This window comes from Poecilia mexicana, unplaced genomic scaffold, assembly GCF_051168715.1.
Source record: "Poecilia mexicana isolate PSO_F unplaced genomic scaffold, ASM5116871v1 scaffold_2, whole genome shotgun sequence".
Taxonomy (NCBI): domain Eukaryota; kingdom Metazoa; phylum Chordata; class Actinopteri; order Cyprinodontiformes; family Poeciliidae; genus Poecilia; species Poecilia mexicana.
The window spans coordinates 37,323,749-37,345,619 of NW_028263371.1; the positions used below are offsets into that span (position 1 = coordinate 37,323,749).

At 38.2% G+C, this 21,871-nt stretch overlaps 1 protein-coding gene across 1 annotated transcript; it reads left to right on the forward strand.

The window, feature by feature from the left end:
- The first annotated feature begins 433 nt into the window (after positions 1–433).
- On the forward strand, positions 434–19,704 carry kpna3 (karyopherin alpha 3 (importin alpha 4)). The gene is made up of 17 exons (XM_014988268.2): positions 434–764; positions 4,082–4,126; positions 7,678–7,767; positions 9,691–9,720; positions 9,841–9,893; positions 9,980–10,075; positions 11,037–11,122; positions 12,605–12,691; positions 12,771–12,940; positions 13,667–13,711; positions 13,808–13,939; positions 14,024–14,152; positions 14,419–14,523; positions 14,738–14,809; positions 15,068–15,230; positions 16,704–16,798; positions 16,901–19,704. Exons 1-17 carry the CDS (start codon positions 696–698, stop codon positions 16,997–16,999), a joined length of 1,566 nt encoding a protein of 521 aa, XP_014843754.1. The 5' UTR covers positions 434–695; the 3' UTR covers positions 17,000–19,704.
- Positions 19,705–21,871: the final 2,167 nt, after the last annotated feature.

The window sequence follows — 21,871 nt, forward strand, 5'->3', positions numbered from 1 at the left end:
AGCATGACTGTCAGTCAGCAACAGAGTCTTCAGTCAGAGGCTTCTTAAGATTCCCTGCAAGACTGACTTCTTCCGGAGATCCATACCTGCCTTCTTCTTTGAAAATACTTGGATGAGATGAGGTACTACATTTAATTTCCCTTCGGGATAACTGAAGTATTTTTGAACTGAACTGAGTTTAATTAAAACTAATGAGTCCGCCGTCTTCATCAGGATAGTGAGGATCAAAACATGGAAATAACGTTTCTATTTCACATTTTCAATTTGTCCTCGGTATGTCATTTTCTTAGCGGTCCTTGTTAGCTGTAAGCCATAGACATTCAAATAAAGAGAATGGTTGAAATTCGTCGCTCAATGCATGTTTAACTTTTTAAATTAAACTCCTGAAATAAATTAACTTTTCGATTAGATTCTCATTTAGTGAGCTGCACCTGCAGGTTACGTCCACGTATCCGAAGGATTCCCTTTCAAAGTCTGCTACAGCCTTGCTGGCAGGTGAATTTAGTAGCTCCTGCCTCTGTGAAACAGTGGAAACCAGGGCAGCCCAGCAGGCAGGAGGAACTCCTCCCCTCTCTCTGCGATCTGTTACCTCCCCCTCCTTTGGAAGCACCAGCAGCAGCAGCAACAGAGGAGCTGCCGTGCCTTTGACGGAGCAGATACAGTAAGCCGGAGTCAGAGCTACACCCCACATAGCCATGGCAGACAACGCCGGCTTGGAAAACCACCGCATCAAGAGCTTTAAAAACAAGGGGCGCGATGTCGAGGTGAGTTCATTCGGGAATACAAGTATTAGTGATCTTTACAGAGTATGTTTCAGCGCAATAAATGACTGTCTGCGGGCCTCGTTAGACAGTCTGGCCCCAACTGAAGCTGCCTGCCTACCAGTCGGCTACCTGCCTAGCTAGCTAGCTAGCTAATTTCAGCTACCATAAGGAGTTCGCCATCAGATGTCCTACTAAAACACGATACAGATATTTGAACTCGTAAATACGAATGCTATGGCGGTCGACAAATTCACTGAACCTTAGCGACGACTGTTTTTCAGCAGGAAGCTACGCGGCGGTTGGTCCGCTGTTAGACTTGAGGACAAGCAGTGTAGCTGTCACGTTAGCTTGCTGGTTGGATGGATGGACACCGGGTCACAAGCGAGGCTGGGCCTGCCCGGCTTCACAACCGTGTCGTTTCTGGTATTTTACAGCCAACTCGCGCTTATTGACTCTAAGAAAAAGACGCCAAGGTCACACCACAACGTTATTGTCTAGGAAATGATATTTTATAGTAATTTACATGACTTGCCCACAGTCACCATACCCACCCCTTCTTGGTAGCTAGCTAACGTCGTGAGGCTGCTAAACCAAGCTAAGCCACCAAACGCTTAGCTGAATGAGAACGATATTTTGACCTTACAGTTTTCCATATAGATGAAAACAACTGCTGGTTCTTAAGGGAGCTTTACCTTTGAGCGAGTAAATAACACAGACGATATTAACTTAAACTAGCAGTGTTGGTGAAAGCCAGCATTGACATATTACATGCTTGAACGATAATGCGCCAAACATGCAGATTACAGAAGTACAGTAAGTGCACTTTGAGCCTCCTATTCTTGAAAACAACGACCTTTTGGCTTGTACTCTGTTTACAAATTTGCATTAGCAAACGCATAATTTAGCCGGCAAGTCTAAATTTAAATTAGTGACTTTATTCGGTGAATATGCCATAAGCCATCCAGACAAATACAACCTGTGATTTTAAACTCCTAGACAGGTTTTTCTGTTGAATTGGCCACACTTGGTTTAGATAGTTTGTCACCTGTGCTGGTTCTCAAGGCTCAGTGTCCTTCATATATTAGATGCTTCCCAGCAGTCACTCACCTAATTTAAATAACTAGTTGAGTAGCAGACTTCTGTGGTACAATTTCTAATCAGGTGTGTAGGAGGAGAGACGCTTCTAAAACATGGAGGACAGTAGCACTGACAACCACTGACCTACAAAAAACACTTATTTTTCTAGTCGTTTTTGTTTCAAATGGTCATTACTCAAGGTAAAAGTCTAGCCTCCCTAAAGCATACTTCCAAGCACAGATGCTTCCAGTAACATCACATAAGGCCTAAAGCAACTCATCAAGATGCTTTAGAGTATGGGTGCATTTGATTTGTCTCAGAAGTTGAAGCTCAGATCTTGGAATGAACTTGTTCAAACTTGTAGGAAACCAGTGGGATTTGCTAAATACTGTGGAGTTCACTACTACTAGCAATACAAACTGATAATGTAATGTTTTACATTTTATGTGTTTGACTACAAAGAGTGTGTTGACAAATTATGATAGTACAGTCCTATGGGAGCCTGTGGTTTGAGATAATATATGTGTGGCGGCCATATTGGATGCTGAACTCATGTCTGCTTGCACACCTCTGACTTTCCCAGTCAAACTTCTGACTTCAGTTCACACTTTTTTTGTTGTTGTTGTAATTACGATTTGGAACTTTGCAGTCCATATGTTTAACAAACATCAAGTCCACTATTAGTATTTTTCTTGATTTGCCCCATTTATTCTTTTGTTTTGTATCAAAGTTCTGCTTCAGATGTTTTGAGTTGTATTCTGTTTCGCTGCAGAGAAACAATGTAGCCTCATTTGAGAAAACTGAATAGATTTATTTTGTATTATTTGGCAATAATAAAACACATGAAAGCGTACTAGAGTGGAACTTAAGCGCCTCCGGATCTTGTTTCAAAATCTGTCAACAGTGTTTGCTAATGTGACACTAAGCAGAACAGGCTTTTTATTTTCTCTCGTCAGCTTTAAATAAAAAAAAAACATTTGTGAGATCCTACAGCTCTTAATTTTTATTCAGCATCCAAATTCTTTATAGTCGGTGTTCATTTTTTTCTTTGGGGAAGAAATACTGCTTGATTATGTCTTTAAACACAAAAATGTATGAAAGCTTTTTAAATCTGGGATAAAGAATTGCAAATATTTAGATTTATTCTACTTGCACATGACATTCAAGCAATTTCTCAGATGGCATATCTCTCAGTCATGGGCTTGCCAAACAAAAACATGCTTGTGCTTGGTCATTCTGGTTTAATGTTAATCCTGAGATAATCCCCAAACAAAGGTATGTCTGAAAATGGTTCTTCAAAATCTACTGTGGTGGCGATTTGAGTTTCACTGTAAAACTTTCCCATAAGACGGCTCAGCTTCCCATGTTGGTGGTTGTTTTGAAAGCAGGGGTCTGGTTGAGAAGCACGTGGCTACCACGATGTAGTCTCTGCAAAGTGCATTCCTGATGCTATTCAAGGCATCTGGGATGTCTGACCCAGGCCTTCTTAGAACCTAAGCATGAAATTGAGTTTTTGAACATGGATGACTCGGGCTACAGCATAGGAAAAGGGTTTATTTTGGTCCATCATAGATTTGGTGTCGTCTCAGGCAGCTTTATTGAATTGCAAGAGTAACGCCAAACATACTGTGAAAGCCATGACTTATTTTCCCCAATATATTTAAAATGCAGTTCTTGTTGTGAGTTTATTGCAATACCTTGTACTAGTTGTTGTTAATGTTCAGATTGCAGCTCACTGTACAGTAATAATTTCTGATCCATGTCCATGTGCTGGCATTGCCGTTGGTTTGCAGTGGTTGGGAGATGCCTCTCTTATCCCCTGCCTCCTGAGTTTCGACTGGCCCAAATTACGTAAGAGTCTATTTAGGAAGGCAACATGAACCTTTTTAAACAGTCACAAGATCATAGACCATTTCCAACTCCAATGGATGATCTGGAATCCAAGCAGACATTCAAATACAGCAATTAGCTGAACCCTTAAACTGTCTTTCATCACTTAGATTGGGTTTCGGTTGATTTACAGATGTCTCACCTTCCATGTTTTCGTCTGACAAGATTCTGTCCCTGACCATTGAAATGTTTTTGTCATCTAATGAGAAGAAAATGGTTTAACTTTTCTTTTGATTATAGCCAATGTACTGTAATACTTTGAAAAATGTGTAAACCTTCCAATGTATATTTACCTTTGCAGTTAATGTTTAATAAAATAGCTCCTAATTCACGATTTTCCTCTATTACAGACTATGAGAAGACATCGAAATGAGGTGACGGTTGAGTTGAGAAAGGTGAGAAACAACATATGCTAAACGCTTCAATTCTATTTTAGACTAATCTGAGAACCAAACAAGACTTTTCTATCAAAGTGGTTTCAGTTTTTAACCATGACCTGTGATTTAGCCGGCTGTTTCTTGGTTCTGTGAAAGCAGGAAAACCTGCCAAGCCTCAGTGGCAGGGCAGTCCACCAGCGACCCACCGTGTTTGCGTGTTTAAACATTTTTTAATTTTACAAAGATTTGCATGGGCGGCGCAATTGGTGAGCAGCCCTTTGAGCCCAGTTCAATGCATCAACTAGAAACCTAGCTTACTTAATCTGTCTTAATTTCAGTGTTATTGGTGTATAAAAAAACTTCATTTAAAATAATCAAAAGATGCTGAGCCTGGTGGAGGGGCAAGTAAAGCCTGGTGACCCGCCAGGCTTATAATACATTGAGGTTGTAAACATGGTACTGTGAACATTTTGATTGTCTGTCTGCCTCCATTAGCCCATCTTCAGCTAGTGATTAAATAGCTCCAGTTTTTCAGTGCAAGAGTCGGTGCATACGAAGGTAGAAGATGGTAGATTTTTTTTTTTTTTATGTAGTGTTGCATTTTGATCAAGTGTTCTTCATATAGCCCTATCCCCAGTTTCAAAAATGGCTGAGGTTCTTTAACACAAGATTAGTGAAGAATTTTGTGGAGTTTTTTTTGTTCGTTTTTTGTTTCGTCTTCATGGCGCTTAGTCTGGGTAGGGTTGGGGTAAAAGTTATCTTATCTTGGGCCAGTTGCATTTCTGAGCCTGAGAAATCTGTTTTTACGAGGGGTGTTTTATTTTTGTTTTTTAATTTAACCTTTATTTAACCAGGGAAGCCCCATTGAGATTAAATCTCATTTTCGCAGGAGAATCCTGGCCAAGACTGGCAACAGTACATATCACAAAACGTCAGCAGCAAAAGTTAACACCGTCATAAATAAGCTGCCTTTCAATGCTTTTATAGTTATACTGTCTTTGTTCTCTCGACACTGTCAGGATTTGTTTAGCACAGCCTCTGTATAGGCGAGGGTCATAATTGGAGGAACTTTGGTTGATTTATTGACTCTTATCAGACGGGATCATTTCCATACATTGTCTACACCTTGTTTTTCCTACTGAGACTAATTAAAATTTAATCTACAACAGTATAAAAGAGACTAATTACAATTAACAAGATTGTGTGCAAGACGTTGCACACATTTAGCACTTAAACAAGTAGTGCTATTTTTATTAATGAATATTACATCTAAATGATTACATGATTTGTTTAATGGATCTTTGTGCCGCCAAATCAACAGAAATCTTTTAGAAACATGTGGCACATGTATTTGAAGTATCCATTCCCCTACTACCTAAATTTACAAGCGTACTAAGTAGTTGCAGGTATATTTTAAGATTTTGGTCCCTCAAAACTTTTGTTTCAATTTTCTATTCTCTTTTTTAGACTCTTCAGGTTTATTGTTTCTAAGAAAAGATTAAAGCAAGAAATGCATTAATACACCAGGCAATCTTATGTGCTTTACTTGACATAAAAAGACAGAAAACAAAGACTTTAACAATGCTTAAAATCTAATTTAATATTTCATGAAAGCATTGGATAAAAGAAATGCATTTTAAAATAAAAAAAAAAATTGAAAATCACTTCCCAGCATCAATCAAAAACTGAAATTGAATACATATTTAACTACAGTTGTAGAGCTTACACTGTTTATGTTCTGTAATGAAGAATACTTCAAGTTAAGCAAAGGACAGCATTCTTTTATTGAGAGCCTAAGCACAAACATGACAGGGCCAGGAGCGTGTATCCGATTGTAACTCCAAATGCAACGTCTCAGTCAAAAACTAGAAATGACTAACTTGGAATCTTCTTCCAGCTGTTACTACTTCCTCACCGAACAGTGTTGTATTTAGCATTGGTTTGGTAGCACTTGGCACAAAAGACCAGAAAAATCTAAAAAAAAAATTCACTTTCTGACCACCTGGTCATTCATCAGGCCCTATTCAGATTATAATAGGCTGTTTATAATTATCATCACCAGCTGTATTTTTTTTTCTGCATCTTAAGTTTTTGTCTTATTAATATAAAGAATAGCTTAATGAACAGACTGAACAAAGGTTTTCTTGCCACTGTGCTTTGGCATTACTGAGGTGTCACACACATGCATGGGGGTGATTTTTCACAGCTGCAGTGTTTCTGGGGTGAGAATTTGTGAGGAAGTCTGTGCTGTTAAAACAAGAAAATCCTAGAGCTGCATCTATAAAATTTTAGCTGTTGGGTAATCTTTAGTAATTCCTTGGTTATCAGAGTTGTCACATATATATGTTATGATTGGCTATCTGAAGTTTATTTTAAAGTTTCTTCTTAGGTTTTGAACTATTCAGCATTTAGTCTATTCAGCATTTAGAGCATTTAGACACTAGCCAAACAGGACAAAAAAATGTAGTAATAATGTTTTCCGCAAAACACGCCAAGTCACCTTGATCCAGAGATTAGCTGTCAGGATGTCTGCTCCAACGTTTCAGGCTTTAATTTATGCTCAAAGTGCCAGTCTGGACAAATATATGGAGAAATAATAACCTCAAATTCTGAGTTTGTGAAGTAATTGCTTACATTGCTCTTTTATGCTAAGCTAACTGTGTTTATAACAGAGTATTTTTGCTCTGGCCAACAGTTTTGGCATCCAGAAATTTATTTCTCAGATTTTCTCCTCACTGTCCTCCCTTTCTTGATTTATCTTCATGTTGTGCGACCACAATGACTGTCCCCAAGAAACATACAACTACTGTGGTATCAAGGCTGATCTATGTGGAGTGCTTGCTCCCAAACAGGATTACATTTCCTAAAAGTATTTAGTTGACTCATCCTCATCTTCTTTTTTTTTTTTTTTTCTAGAAAAATATTAAACTTTTAAATAAAGACATCTGATGTCTGGCCGAAATGTGTTCCCACTTAGTTGTCTGGTCAGCATTTAAACATCATTCGAATCCTTTAACCTAACGGTCGAAGAGATTCAGGTGTACAAACCAGCTGTTGCTCAGAGCAACTCAGCCGTCAGGAACACTGGCTGAAGTAACAGTACTGAACGTTTTCTATGTGAAGTACTAAAGCGGTTCTGAGTCTAGCACATTCCTTTTTAGCCGGATCAGAGCAACAAGAAGCACTGCACTAGCTGATTAGTCATCAGTGACGCACGTCAGCATGATGCACAGGAATGTAGGGCAAGGGAATCTCCTCCTACCACTGACTCACATGCCTTGCAGACGCATGCTGTGTGAATATGAGCTTGTCAGAGTTGCAGCGTGTCGGGATTTAGACTCGAGATTCAGTGTCCAGCAAAGATTAATTTGTGCAGGCTTTTTTTTTTTTTTGTTTTTTTTAAACCTTCTCTTTCAAACTGACCACTTGATGCTGGCTTTCAAGCGAGGCTGCAGTTAAAGTGTTTTATCTGGGTTCCAAAAGATTAGACTGTGTCTTGTGCTTGTTTAAGCATTCATGAATATATTAACACTCCTCGCTGCCCTCCTGTGTTTTTCTCCTTTGGCCAGAATAAACGAGACGAACATTTACTGAAGAAGAGAAATGTCCCACAGGAGGAGAGTCTGGAGGATTCTGATGTGGATTCAGACTTTAAAGGGGTAAGTGTGGGAGTTTGTTGGACTGAGAGACCGGGTTGTTAAGATAACAGGTCACAGGGAGACATAATAAAACAAACAGCTTTTGTGCATATTTAAATAGTTTTTAAAAAAATCTAATAAGAAGCCCATGAAGTTCTGGGGGAAAAAAAAAACCAAACAACTGATATGTATGCAGTAAAACATTTACCACCTCAAAATCAGATGCATTGCATAGAGCTGGCCAATATTCAGAAGACAGGGTAATCAGATCTGCTTAAAGGCATTTATGAAGAAATTCTGCCCCAGTGCTCAATGTGGCTGAGGATATTTTCAAAGTCGTGATGATTGTGTGAACTCAGATTATGATGCAAGGATGTTGTGTTCCTCACCACGAAACATCCTGTTTGTTTTGACACAGAAATGTGCTTCACTGGGAGCCTGTCATTCATTGTGATGGTGAAATCATAACTGTGTTTTTGTCTTGTTGGGGGGGAAAAAAAAAAAAAAACTGAATTGAATTGAATGGTGCTTCTTAGTTGAAGCTGTGCTGTATTACATGCTTGATGGGCAAAACAACACCAGTGGTCAGGCAGCAGTTAACTCCCACGTATTTCTTAAGATCCAGCTCTGCAGCCTGAGGCGGCAGCCTGTGCGCGTGCGCGCGCGTGTGTGTGTGCGTGTGCGTGAGACTAGAGAAACCTACCATATGTTGACACACACTTTATCTGTGAAGACCCAGGCAAGAAACGCACGAGAGGAGTTTAATTCTAGAGATTGTATCTTTTGTTTAAAATTCAGCACATGTAAAAAAGACTAATTCTGTTTAATCACAATGTTCTGATGTATAAATATAATTTATACCAAAAAAAAAAAAATCAGATTTGAATAAATTATGTCTTCCAGTCTTATCAGTTTGTTTCAAATGCAGTGAACATCAGCTGTGTTGATGTAAGATTTCAAGCACGCTGGGTTTGGGCATGTTGGGCTCAACACAAAGTGCTTTTTCCCCCTTTATTTAAAAGCGACCAACGCTATTGCACAACAATATTCAAAACTAGTTAATAACTAAAGACTGATCAAATAAAAATAACATTGGTGATGGACAGAAACTGCTTTGGCAGATGGTTGAAATATTCAAGTCTTCTGTATTTTTAATATTATCTCACCTGCACTCATCTTGCAGTGATGGCAGCTGCATACATTTTCACATATGATTGGCTCATTTAAAAATGTACTATCATTATTACTATGGAAATTGCACAGACTTTGCCCCAATTATTTATAATTATTATTATTATTTCTTATGTTACTATGTGGAGCTTTTGTTGTTGCTGGGTCAACAAAAATCTCTTTATACGTAATCAGATGATACTGAAGTCCTATCTACTCCTATACATTTCCATGAGATTGAGGTCCTTTAGGCTACTTTTGTAGCTTTTATTTGTTTTTATTTTTATTATTACCCTTTTGCCAAAAAAAAAAAACCCTGTGGTCTAAAATACCAGAGATTAGTGTAAAGAAATGAATAAGTATTTAACATAGCCTTAAAATTGTATATCTTGAGAAAAAAACATACTAATGTACAAATAAAGTTTATTGTGGATTTAAAAAAAATAAAATTTGTTTAGAGATCGTACTTTTTTAAGTTGTTTTTGCTCTTCAAATGAACAGAGACCAGTTTAAATTCTGCATACGAGACAGAAATAGTAAAACATTATCCATTTTGTAATATTTTAGTAGAATTGCACAATATTTCACAACTATATCCTCACAGTATATACGCCCAGTATCAAGATGTCAGATTTTGTAAAACCAGTAATTTATTCAGCCTGTTGGAGAGTCTTTCAGTAGTCAAAAATGTGGATCTATTGCAACTGATGGTGTCAGCACATATATAGTAATATGGACTAGATTTTTAATAACCCTATTCTTCTTGTTTTGCAGCAAAATGTTACACTTGATGCAATCTTACAGGTAGGAATTAAATTTATCCTATGATTGTTAAATCTGTCCTAAATATTCTGCATGTTGCACATTGATTCTGGTCACTGATTCTGCATTATCATGTAATCCTGTTTCTCTTTTTAAACACAGAACGCAACCAGTGACAATGCTGTTATACAGCTCAGTGCAGTGCAAGCAGCCAGGTAAGTTGCTCTAAAACCAAAGCGTGCATGCTAAAATGACACTGGTTTTCATTAATAATAATAATCCTGATGTTTTGTTTTGTCAGAAAACTTCTCTCCAGTGACAGAAACCCTCCTATTGATGACTTGATAAAGTCTGGGATCCTGCCCATCTTAGTCAAATGCCTGGAAAGGGATGACAAGTAAGTCTGTTCAGATATCTTTTATGCAACACACCATTTATTTGCCCTTTTCTGAAAAAAAGAAAGGCATATTTCTGTATCATTTTTAAAATCTGATGCTACTGTAGCAGGTTTTTGTTGCAACAGAAGCTTGGTGTGCACTGCACTTGTTGTTCCCCACTGTGACCACACGTGAGAGTGTGTGTGGAGGCATGCAGGGCAGCTGGCTGGCTCTCTCAGCTCAGGCCAAGCCAAATATATCGACATTCCTGTCTCTAAGAGTTCCCCAATTCCCAGGACCTTGTGCTCACTCAGGGGACAGATTGAATAGCTTGTTTATAAGATCCTTAAGGAAGAAGAGGTATAGAAGTTTACAGTGGAATCAAACGATAGCTAGACTGTGAAACGTATGTATAAAGCATTAATACTCTGGAAAAGAATATATAGTTTTAACTGTTATGAGAAGAACACACGCTTATGTGACATCTATAACCACTTAAAGAAAACAATAGAAGTCATTTGAAGCTCTTTAAACTGGGTCTCTGAATTCTCACCGCTAGCTAACAGGAGGCTCGTCACGCCAAAGCGATGTTGTTTATTTGATATCTGTTCTGAGGAGGAGTAAATCAAACCCCTCGGAGATTCCAGATAATTATTGGAGCCAGTTGGATATTTATTGTGGCAGATGGATTAATCACTTGACCACAATATGTTGATTTATTTTCTTGTGTTGCATCAGTTTTTCTGGAAAACAATTCATTATAGTGCTCTAGCATAAACTCAACTGTATTCTGCTAAAGAGTCTGAACTCTAAATCTGTTTATAACCAATTATTTGCATTTAATATTTTACGAACGAGGTAAATGTCGATTATAAATGGGGTCAGCTGATTTGTATTATTTTTTCCCCCCCACTACATTTTTAATATCTTCAAACTTCTTGCTTATTATTAACTGATTTAAATGTGCTCTTAATCCCACAGTCCTTCACTTCAGTTCGAGGCAGCCTGGGCTCTGACCAACATCGCCTCTGGGACGTCAGCACAGACTCAGGCTGTGGTTAAATCAAGTATGTTGACCCGGCATTCTGTCTTCCCTGGTGTTACCCTGTCAGTCTGTGTTTATGTACTGTCTGCAGTCTGAGGAGCTAGCATTTTTGTATTTTTTTTTTTTTTTTTTTTTAGTTTAGAAAATTGGTCGCGTTTCAAAATGTACAAATTGACTCGCCAGTGGGACAGAGAAGGTGAATCCGACTGAAGCTTTCCCTTGAAGTTAGAAAATGCACTTTCGGAATACATGCAAAGTGTGATAATGATGGTGAATGTCATGATGACTATGACTCATTAGGTCCTCTGTTTCTGCATATTTTCACTGAAAATGCTGCATCTGCCTACAGCTGACGGAGCAACTTTGTCAGAGGATCTTAATGTTTAGGCCTGTCACAATAACATTTTACTGGAAGAATCGTCCCAGAAATTATTGCGATAAACTGATAATATTCTTGTTTTGAGATTATTTTGAAGTAATATATATAAATTTTGAAGTAATGGTTCAAGTTCATCCTTTCACAGACCGATAAACTTTAATTTTGTAACGAACACTTCACAGTGGAACTAAACATATTTCAAATATCCAAAATAAAACACAACAACCTCAAACTATAAATATAACGGAAATGAAAACCACACACAACCGAAACGTAAATAAAATGGATTATTACGTTTAATCATCCAAATTTATAAAGCTCATTTTAATTTATTATGTGATAAACTGCTTATTGCAGTAAACAAGCATCAACAAATGCATTGAAAGTACAAAGATGATGATTGCTTAGTGCTTTACCTCTTTATTACCGCAGTCCAAGAACTTCTTGTCTTATTGATGTTGTTTAGAATCAAATTGTAATGACAATAAATTTCCCAGCATGCAATACAATCCGATGCTTCATGTCTGGACTGCATGTGTGAGACCGTCACAGCCAACAAGAAGAGAGTAATGTTATTTATGACTTGAATTTGTTTTTGTTTGTTTTTTTTCTTTTTGAACAGATTAAGTGTGGAAAAAATTATTGGTCAGATTTTGATTTAATCCCACATTATTTATTCAAGCTTATTCTAAAAATAAAACTGAAATTTCCAAAATTCAGATTTTTTTTTTTTGTTTATGCAAATGAACCAAGTAGAGTGTTTTTAATTTAAATGGTGCTTATTGGGTGTTGCAGACATGTAAGATAATTTGAAAGTGTTTTGTCTGTGCCAAAGTTTACAAGGCAGAGACAAACACTCAGGCCTTGACCCAGAGGAGGAGTGTGTGTGTGTGTTTACCTCAAGCGTTGCTTTTATCATTAAGAACACGGCCAGTAAATTATTTATGAAGGTTGTTTTGTTGTCGCCTCCGCTTCAGTTTTCATGGGATGTTTGGAGCCCCGAGTTGCCACAGTAGATTTATGCTTATTTTGGCTTCAAGTGTTCTGGGAAACGAGCTTTTCTGTGGAATTGCACAAGCCGCCACCTCGGGCAGAATTTTGATTTGTTGATGTTTGCATATCTAGACGCAGTGCCCTTGTTCCTGCGGCTGCTACACTCTCCTCACCAGAACGTCTGTGAACAGGCCGTATGGGCTTTAGGAAACATCATAGGTGAGTGTTGACTCACTGACACAAGTGTCCATGAGCAAAGCAACAGCCCGAGCTGAGATGTTCATCACTTCCTGCTCAGGCGACGGTCCACAGTGCAGGGATTATGTCATCTCCCTGGGCGTAGTGAAGCCTCTGCTTTCCTTCATCAACCCATCTATCCCCATCACCTTCCTCCGCAATGTCACCTGGGTCATCGTTAACCTCTGCCGCAACAAGGATCCGCCTCCGCCCATGGAGACGGTGCAAGAGGTGGGTGTGTCCGGAGAGCAATTTGTCCATTAGTGCGCTTAACTTTTCCAGGGAATTTTCTGTTCTCGTAATTACTACAGAAGGAGGATGGAGTATAAAACTGTGATTATTCAAGTTTGGTACCTTTTTTTCCCCCTTCCTTTTATTACTGTGTTTTTGTTGTACACTGATGGTAAAAAAAAAAAAAAAACAGCTGGAAATGAACTATGGATTTCCACAGCAAGATTTCACTTTTACCATTTGTAAAAAACATGTTAAAAACCTGCTATACTTCAGCTTTTGTGTGTTTTGATTGATGACATCACAAGTGGTACAAGGATGGCAGTGATCAGCTGGCATTAGGAAATTGATGTAAAATGAAATACAGAAAATCAACAAGAGAAAAACAAACGGATGCACTTACGAGCTGCTATCTGTTGCCTTATGTGATGTCATCAGAGGGAGGCGCACATGGAAGCTTATTGTAGGAGCGTAGATTTACTTTTGGTTTAAAAATGGAAAGGAAAAAAAATGTAGCAATATCAGATTTTCTGGTAAAAAAGAAATCCCAGATACAGTTTTCCATAAACTTGTATCACTGTGCTGCAGATTTTCATGCAGATTAGTTTGCTGACCTGCCAACCTCATGCTAGCACGGTCTCCCAGTTCTGTTGTGACGTTTTTTAGTTCTGTACCATGCAAAGCTGTTTATGTCCCAAATCTAACTTTTCCTTTTCCTTTTCACAGATTTTGCCTGCTCTCTGTGTGCTAATATATCACACTGATATAAATGTAAGCATTGAACTGAATAAATTTTTTTTTATCATGCCAGTTTTACATTTTGTGCCTTTGAAATTGTGCAATCATCATTCACCTCATTGTGTTTAGATACTCGTAGACACAGTGTGGGCTCTGTCCTATCTGACGGACGGAGGAAACGAACAGATCCAGATGGTCATTGATTCTGGAGTTGTTCCATTTCTTGTGCCTCTCCTCAGCCATCAGGAGGTGAAAGTTCAGGTAAGACATTGTTCTGCCGAGCTGAATGTTGTTTGTCTCTATAATTAAGTGAATTGTTTTTGCTCTCTCGTCTTCAAACTCCAGACTGCAGCTCTGAGGGCAGTTGGAAACATTGTGACAGGAACAGACGAGCAGACCCAGGTGGTTCTCAACTGCGATGTTCTCTCACACTTCCCCAATCTGCTCACCCATCCTAAAGAAAAGATTAACAAGGTATCGCAGACTAAATGGCACTTTTTGTTCTGTTAAAAATGTCCGTAAACTTATATGAATTTATAAATGTTAACTAACGCATCGTCGTGATAGTGTGAAAATATACTAATCAAAACCCAGCGTTGGCGTTTAATGGGAGTAATGTAGCCATTTAAAGTCTGATAATAATGTAAAGGATGAATGGAGTTGGTTTGAAGAGTGGTTGTTGTTGAAAACGTTTTTTTGGGGGGGATAGTTTTGACCATTTGTGATTGGTTTGTTTACAGGAAGCTGTCTGGTTCTTGTCCAACATCACAGCTGGGAACCAGCAGCAGGTCCAGGCTGTTATCGAGGCCGGGCTAATTCCTATGATCATCCACCAACTGGCCAAGGTTTGTGCTCGACGTTTAAGCTTTACGTTCATTCTCATGGTTGCAGCAAATCCAGTTTGGAAAAGTATATTTCTTCAGCGCTAATCTGATGTTTTTGTTTTTATTTATTAATTTTAGAAACATGCTCTTAAAATGAAATTACCACCAAGACTTGATGTCTGCCCTGACAGTATGCTGTGGTAGGACTTTTTGCTAACAGACTGGCTCTCCGCAGGGCGACTTTGGCACTCAGAAGGAAGCAGCATGGGCCATCAGCAACCTCACCATCAGTGGGAGGAAAGACCAGGTGAGTCTGACTTTTTCTTTATTCACTTTCCTTACATTTAAGTTGCTTTAATTTGTGAATTCACCTGTTAAGGTATTGACCTTAGTAGTAAATATTCACCAGAACATAAAGAAGTCTCATTTGACGGATGCATCTTGGCAACATTTTGTTCTTTAAATATCACTGTGAACATTGAGTAAGGTTGTTTTCCAGACTTGTAACTGTGTACCTGTGTTGCAATAAAGTATGAATGTGGTGTGTATGTATGGGTTTGTGTAGGTGGAGTTCTTAGTGGAGCAGAATGTCATCCCTCCCTTCTGTAACCTGCTGTCAGTGAAGGACTCTCAGGTGGTGCAGGTTGTCCTGGACGGCCTCAAGAACATCCTCATCATGGCTGGAGACGAAGCCAGCACCATTGCTGAAATCATAGAGGAGTGTGGAGGTCTGTGTTCATTCACTTCGTTTTGGTTAACATTAGGAATGGCCCAGCTGGGACACAGATGTGAAGAATTGGCATCCTTAGCTAATTGTAAAATAATAAATGTGGATTTCCACTGGAGGATTTCCACTAAATGCAAAGTATTTTTTAAAATAAGGTTTGATTTTTGGATTTAGATCATAAGAAGCACAATGATGATGTGATCAGAGCATGTTAGAAAATCTTATGAACAGAATTCAAATGTATTCTTGTGAAGGATAAATTTGTACAACATGAACAGGGGAAAAAAAACAAGAAAAATGCAGATAGATGTCACTGAGCTCTGCTGCCTTCATGCCTTTTGTGATGTCATCAGAGGTATGCAGGTTGTAACTTGTTTTACATTTTATTTTTAACAACAAAATGGCTAAACTTACAGAAAACTAAACATGACATATTAGTTCGTAAAACTATATATAATATATGTGGTTTTTCTTTCACATAGGCCTGTCATGACTATAAACTGTCCTAAAAACTATTGAAATAAACAATCATATTGTTGTATTGAGACCATTTTCAAGTAATGTATTGATAATCGCATCATAATGCAAGTACATCCTCTCAAAGATCAATAAACTATAATATTTCTAAAGAACACTGAAGACTGGAATAGGAATATATTTTAAATATCCATAATAAAATTAAACAAAACGACCAACAACAATAAATAAAATAGAAATAAAAACCAAACCATAAATATGATGGATCATGAAGTCTGTAAACAAAATTGCCCTTCACTTAATTATCGGGACCAAAAAGGAAATGGAAGAAACACTGCCAGTTAGGACGTCTGTGATTATTGACCACATTTTAACTTATCATGTGATTAATTGACTTATTGCTTTTTGCAACAGGCTTAATTCCCTGTATTGCAGTACAAGATTTATTTGGTATTTTCTCCCAACAAGATTTTCTGTTGTACTAAATTATATTTATGACTGTTAACAACAAGGCTTTCATAAACTCTCATCTTTCTCCTGCTGGCTGTTGTCATGGAGCTAAGCTTGCTGAACTGCTATGATAACACAGCTCAGTTCTGACTCTGGTCTTTGCCTTGGATGTGATTTAAAATTTAATGATGAGCAGATCACCTGAATAAGCAAGCCGCTGTTGAAGTTTACGGCCTTTTACTGTATACTTTGCAATAGCCACCAAACGACCTAAGAAAAGCCCAAATTAGTTGGATCGATTAAAGAATGCAGTGCCAGCTCTTCATGTGAAAATAAACGCTGACTTTAAAAAAATCAGCATTTTTATTTTTATTTTTTAACATCTGAAGCATCCAGCCTCTATTGGTTTCCTATCTGTGCTTAGAATTGATTGTAATTGACTTTTCAGTGTGTGGAAGCGAACTCTACGAGACGTCTTCAGTTTTGCTAACTGAATAAATGTTTTTGCTTGGCCTGCTGTTGAAATGTTCCTGTCCTCCTTGTTAAGGTTTGGAGAAAATAGAAAACTTGCAGCAACATGAGAATGAAGATATCTACAAATTAGCCTTTGAGATCATTGATCAGTACTTTTCAGGAGACGATGTAAGTTCTCAATCACCAATTTGCCTCTTTATTTTATTTTTTTGTTTTTCTCCTCTTTGCGTTGGCTCTAAAACCAGTTTTGACGACATCTGTTGTTTTCAGATTGATGAGGACCCCAGCTTGATCCCTGAAACCACTCAAGGAGGAACCTTCAACTTTGACCCAGCATCCAACATGCAAACAAAGGAGTTCAATTTCTAAAAAGCCGGGATGTTTGGTTCCACTAGTTGCAGGGGCGTCCTGTAATTACCGCAGACATTCATCCATCTCTCCCAACAATCTGGCAAACCCGGTACAGAGGGATTTTAAAACACCAAGCTCGCCACTAAAGGATTTAAATCACAGCCACTTCTGCACTGTGGGGAGCCTTTTCTTTCTTTTTTTTTCTTCTTTTTTTTTTAAAGTTCCTTCTAGTGCAACTCTTCATACTAGTTGTTCAGCTGGCAACCTGCATGAGGAGAACCGTCAGTGCTGCCAGTGCTTCTATCACTCAAAGGTAAAACCAGAAGGAGGAAAAAAAAAGCCTTCTTGGCAAGATCCAAATTGCCAAATGTCAAGTCTTCACGACAGAAACACAAGCACATTTTCAGACCGCGCGTGCACACACACTCTCACATTTATATATAAATGTATAGAAATACATATATGTATACACACTTTCTGACACTTAGGAGTTGTGTGCATACTTCTGTTTAGAAGCCGTCATATCAAATCTGGGGAAGAAATACTGCTGTTGGTTTGTGGTTTTATTTTTGTGCTTTCCCTCCCCTGGATCGTCCTCCGCTGTAACTTCACCCCCGCGCACACACACACACACACACACAGAAACACAAACACACACAGAAACACAATTGTACACCTGAACACACTTGGTCACAATATTTCCTGATGAACAGGCACACCCCTCTGTCACCTATTTTAAAGAGATAATCTCCGAGCTAAGCCATGATTTCCACGGACCCCCTCCCCTCCGCCCTCCCAGGAGGTGGAGGTGTGAAAGGGCTCAAAGGTAAAAACAATAGAGGAATCCGTGGCAAACTGACTGACGGGACTTCTGACTTGATTTTCAATTTTTTTTTTTTTTTTTTTTGTGTGACCTCTGTCAAAATATTACTCTTTTAAAGGAATTCATCAAATGTGAAGAAAATGCCATTTTATTTTTTCCTCAACACAAACAGGGAGACCTGCTAACGTCCCTCTACAGATTCAGAAGAGCAACAACTTTTTTTTTTCTTCTTTTTTTTTTTGGGTCGTCAAAATATGTAACTTTCGGTCACCAGGCGGACGATGAAGGCACAGAGACTTACAAAAGGGGGAACGCATCAGCCGTACCATTCACTCCCCCGTCCTGCAAACTGTTTTCCTCTGGACTCCCCTATAATGTGAAAACTCAGATATGGGGGTGGGGTTTAAAAATTCTCAATTTGAACAAATATTAATTTCACATTTCGGGCTGGTCTGGTATAATCTGTGGAATATTTTTATTTTATTTTTTATTAGTTTTATTTTCCTCCAGTCTTATGCACACAATTGAGGCACAGTGACGTCTGCCTGCAGAAAGGGACCTATGGTCATTGAAGACTAGCCTCATACACAGTGCAGGTCCTGATCTTTATAGTACTTAACTACTTTTTGATTAAGAGGTCACATGTCATCACTCGATTTGAATAATTGTGGAAAAAAAAAAAAAAACAAAAAAAAACAAAAGCAAAAAAAAAAGCAAATGTGATGTGTATCTCTCCTTACCGTCTAACAAATATATGAATATATTTACATAAAGCCTGTACAAAGCTGCTGCAGCTGACGGTCATTGGATGGTTGATAACTATCCCACATGGCTGGGGAGGTTTTTTTTTTTTTTTTTTTTTTGGAAGCAATATTTTATTTTTTGACTTGCAAATGTATTGTGATGACATGCTGATAAATTGGAGTAGGCCGGTTTTTTTGGGTTTGTCTTGTTTTCACTGCTTATCGCAGTGACGGCTGTTTTGAAAATGTACCGTCCCACGTTCCAGTTGGTCTTTTAGATCCGGGGCCGAGGCGACTAAATTTAAGTCGGACGCCGAACCCCCCCCTGGTCTTGTAGATGAATCCGCTGGTTTGGCTGCTAACTTTTCAGATTATTGGGGTGGGTGTTCAGAGCAGCGACTGGATCACAGTGAGGAGCTTTAAATATCTGGTAGGGCTGTTAAAAGCAGCCAGGAGTTTCTTTTTTTTTCTCTTTTTTTTTTTTTGGGATTAGCTAATATTACTGAACAAAACTATAGAGAGGGTGTACAGTCATGAACTAGCAGACTAGACCGAGCCACTTTAAAGATTTACAATTTTGTTGTCTTGCATCCAAATTGGATGCAAGCTTATGTTTGCAAGATTTTTACTTGCTAATAAAAAGCTGTTTTAAGTGAAATAATAGGAGGAAAAAGAAGCAACAGACAGCGTTTTGGCCTCTGATTGTTTGTATCTTTTTATAAATTTTAGATTGAATTCTTCTCTTTAAGGTGGCTCATTGATGCTTTCAACTCTTGTGCATATTAAAGACAATAATGAGTTGAGAAATCATTGTGCCTTTTGTTTTTTGTTTTTTTATTTCAACTGCGCATAGATTTTTCTGAACAAATGGAGCAACTGGAGAATCTTCACACAGGGGTAAATTTGTCGTCTCCCTACTGTTGGAGTTCGCCATGAGGAATGGTCAGTGCTGCTCTCTGCCATCAAAAACAAGTGTTTCTTTCATACCTTCTACCCACTGAACAATGTACAACACCATTCCTTCCTCCCTGACTCCACAAACATCACCGGTTTGCCATAATTTCAGTCAACAGCCCGTGGTTTCCTTTCCTATTTCACCCTCAGGACATCGTCTGTGTTTCTGATTCTAACCAAAATAAACTTGCTGTTTAGCCGTTTGTTCCTTGTAGCTTCCAAGTGTTTGTTTCACACGTCCAGGAGATTTTCTTGGGTTGGCTAAAATGTGAGAAGTTTTCCCGCAGAGGGGGTCTCCAGCCTTTGGAGATAAAGACCAAGAAGGCAATCATTAACTTAGCCTTAGACTTTGAATAGAGGTTTCCCGTGGAGTCGGTCCAAACAACGTGATGTATAAGATAACCAGCTTCAAAAAAATGGGCCACTGATCCTGCCTGACCTATATTCACATGTTAAATATCGAAAACAACGGGGCTTTTATCATATATGCATATTTTTCGCCAGGTCTAGATGAGTGCAAAAAACAAAGGCAGCATGGAAAAAATGAACTGTTTTAAAATTTCATTCAATAACCTATTGTCTAAAAGAAAAAAAAATGAATTCCTTATTTCATATAGAACTGTATTTTATTTATGTATTTATTTTTGCCACTCAATGATTTCACTTGATTTAAAAAAAAAAACAAATCCAATAATTCTTTTAGCCAATTTTATAGTTTGTAAGTCTAACCACTTTTTCAATAAATGAGTGAAAACAAGAGAAAATGGATTTAGAGCCCTACTTAAGTAAGGAAGGAAGCGGAAGAATCAGCTGATGGGGAAAAATTGTGGCATTTTCCCTTGGATCAAAGTTTTAGGCTGGACTTTGTGGGTTTTAAATTTGTCTGTTGTAGGTATTGACCAAATCACTAAATCTCCTAATCGTACATTTTTTTCGGTTTGTAAAAGTTTATTGTAGGACAATTCAGTCCAGATTTGATAGTTTTAAGAGTCGTAGTTGTTAGTTTACTTAACTGGCTAAAAAAAAATGAAATTAAACTAATGCCCTTTACCAAACATCTGGATCGGAAACCAAGCTTCACATCATGTTCTTTCATGATTAATAAAGAAAATTAAGTCTGGGAAAGTATGGTGTTTTAACAGGGGAAATGCAGTATTTCTACCCCCAAAAAATCTGAAAAGTGCGGTGTGCGTTTCTACTCTACCATTTTAAGCGAATGTCTTTTGAAACCACCTTTCAGTGCAATTACAGCTGAAAGTTTGTCTCCCAACTTTGCACTTTTCTAAAATACCTCAAGTCAGATGAAAAGAAAAACATCAGTTTTCAGTCCATGCCACAAACTTGTTAATGTCTTTTTTTTTTTTAATATAAGCTTTTCACCGAGTATCTTTACAGTCAATATTCGAGTGGAAGGCCCAGTGTTGAGTCCTTTGCTTCCACTAATGTGTTTCTAATATTAACCAGTGTTTAGTTTTATCTTCATCGTTCCATTTGTGCCCCAGCATTTCCACAGCTTAATGCTGCCACTACCACATTTCACAGTGGTAACATTTTCAAAGCTAAGTATAAAACCTAACTGGCTTTTCACAGCTGTGCTGTCTGAAGTCTTCTGTATGGCAATTATGACTTCTGTTGACAGTTGATAGTACTGGATTTTTGTTAGGGGACTCGATGGTATCCACAAATTCAGAAATGTAAATGACCGAGTACTGTCATAAGACAATTTTATCGCGTTCTAGACATGCACAAGGGAATTTGGAAGTGGGGAAATTCTTTCCTAAAGCAGAACGTTTGACTCATACTGGATTCATTCTCAAGGCGAGCATTACATTGTTGAACTATAATTAGGGAAAAGCGACTCCATAAATAAATAATAGAGATGAAAAGTCCTTTTATGCTCTGTTGAAAAGCTGCAGAGTGTCACAGACATTTGTAGCTTGGCAACTGCTCAGCTGATGACCTCAGTCAGCGCCGGCAGGTCATGCTGCCGGTTTCTCTCTGGTGACAACATGGAGACGGACTCTTGATCTGTTTAGCTGTTGTGCACAGAGAGGCCATCTAATTCCTCCTCTGCTTCTCTGTTACTGTTCTGTCTGCAGCAGTATCCGACATTAGAGTTTGTCATGTCTGAAAGAAGCGTCTGCAGACATCCTTCAGACTAATCTTTACGTTGAATTTTTTTTCCCTATTCATGTTCCAAACATGTTGTCATTCGGTATTTTATAAGAACTGCATATATAGTTGAGAGACAAAGTGTCGTCATGCAATACATCAATAAGGCAAATGTATATCTGTAATAATTTCCACAAAATTGGAAATGCATACATTACTTTAATAAATTTGATCATTAAAATGTTCAGATACTTTATT

Excerpts from the sequence above, each read along its gene's own strand:
- kpna3 (XM_014988268.2), top strand. The coding sequence starts at position 696 with ATGGCAGACAACGCCGGCTTGGAAAACCACCGCATCAAGAGCTTTAAA. Across the intron at positions 12,941-13,666 it reads CCATGGAGACGGTGCAAGAG|ATTTTGCCTGCTCTCTGTGT; the intron begins GTGGGTGTGTCC and ends TCCTTTTCACAG. Across the intron at positions 13,712-13,807 it reads TATATCACACTGATATAAAT|ATACTCGTAGACACAGTGTG; the intron begins GTAAGCATTGAA and ends CATTGTGTTTAG.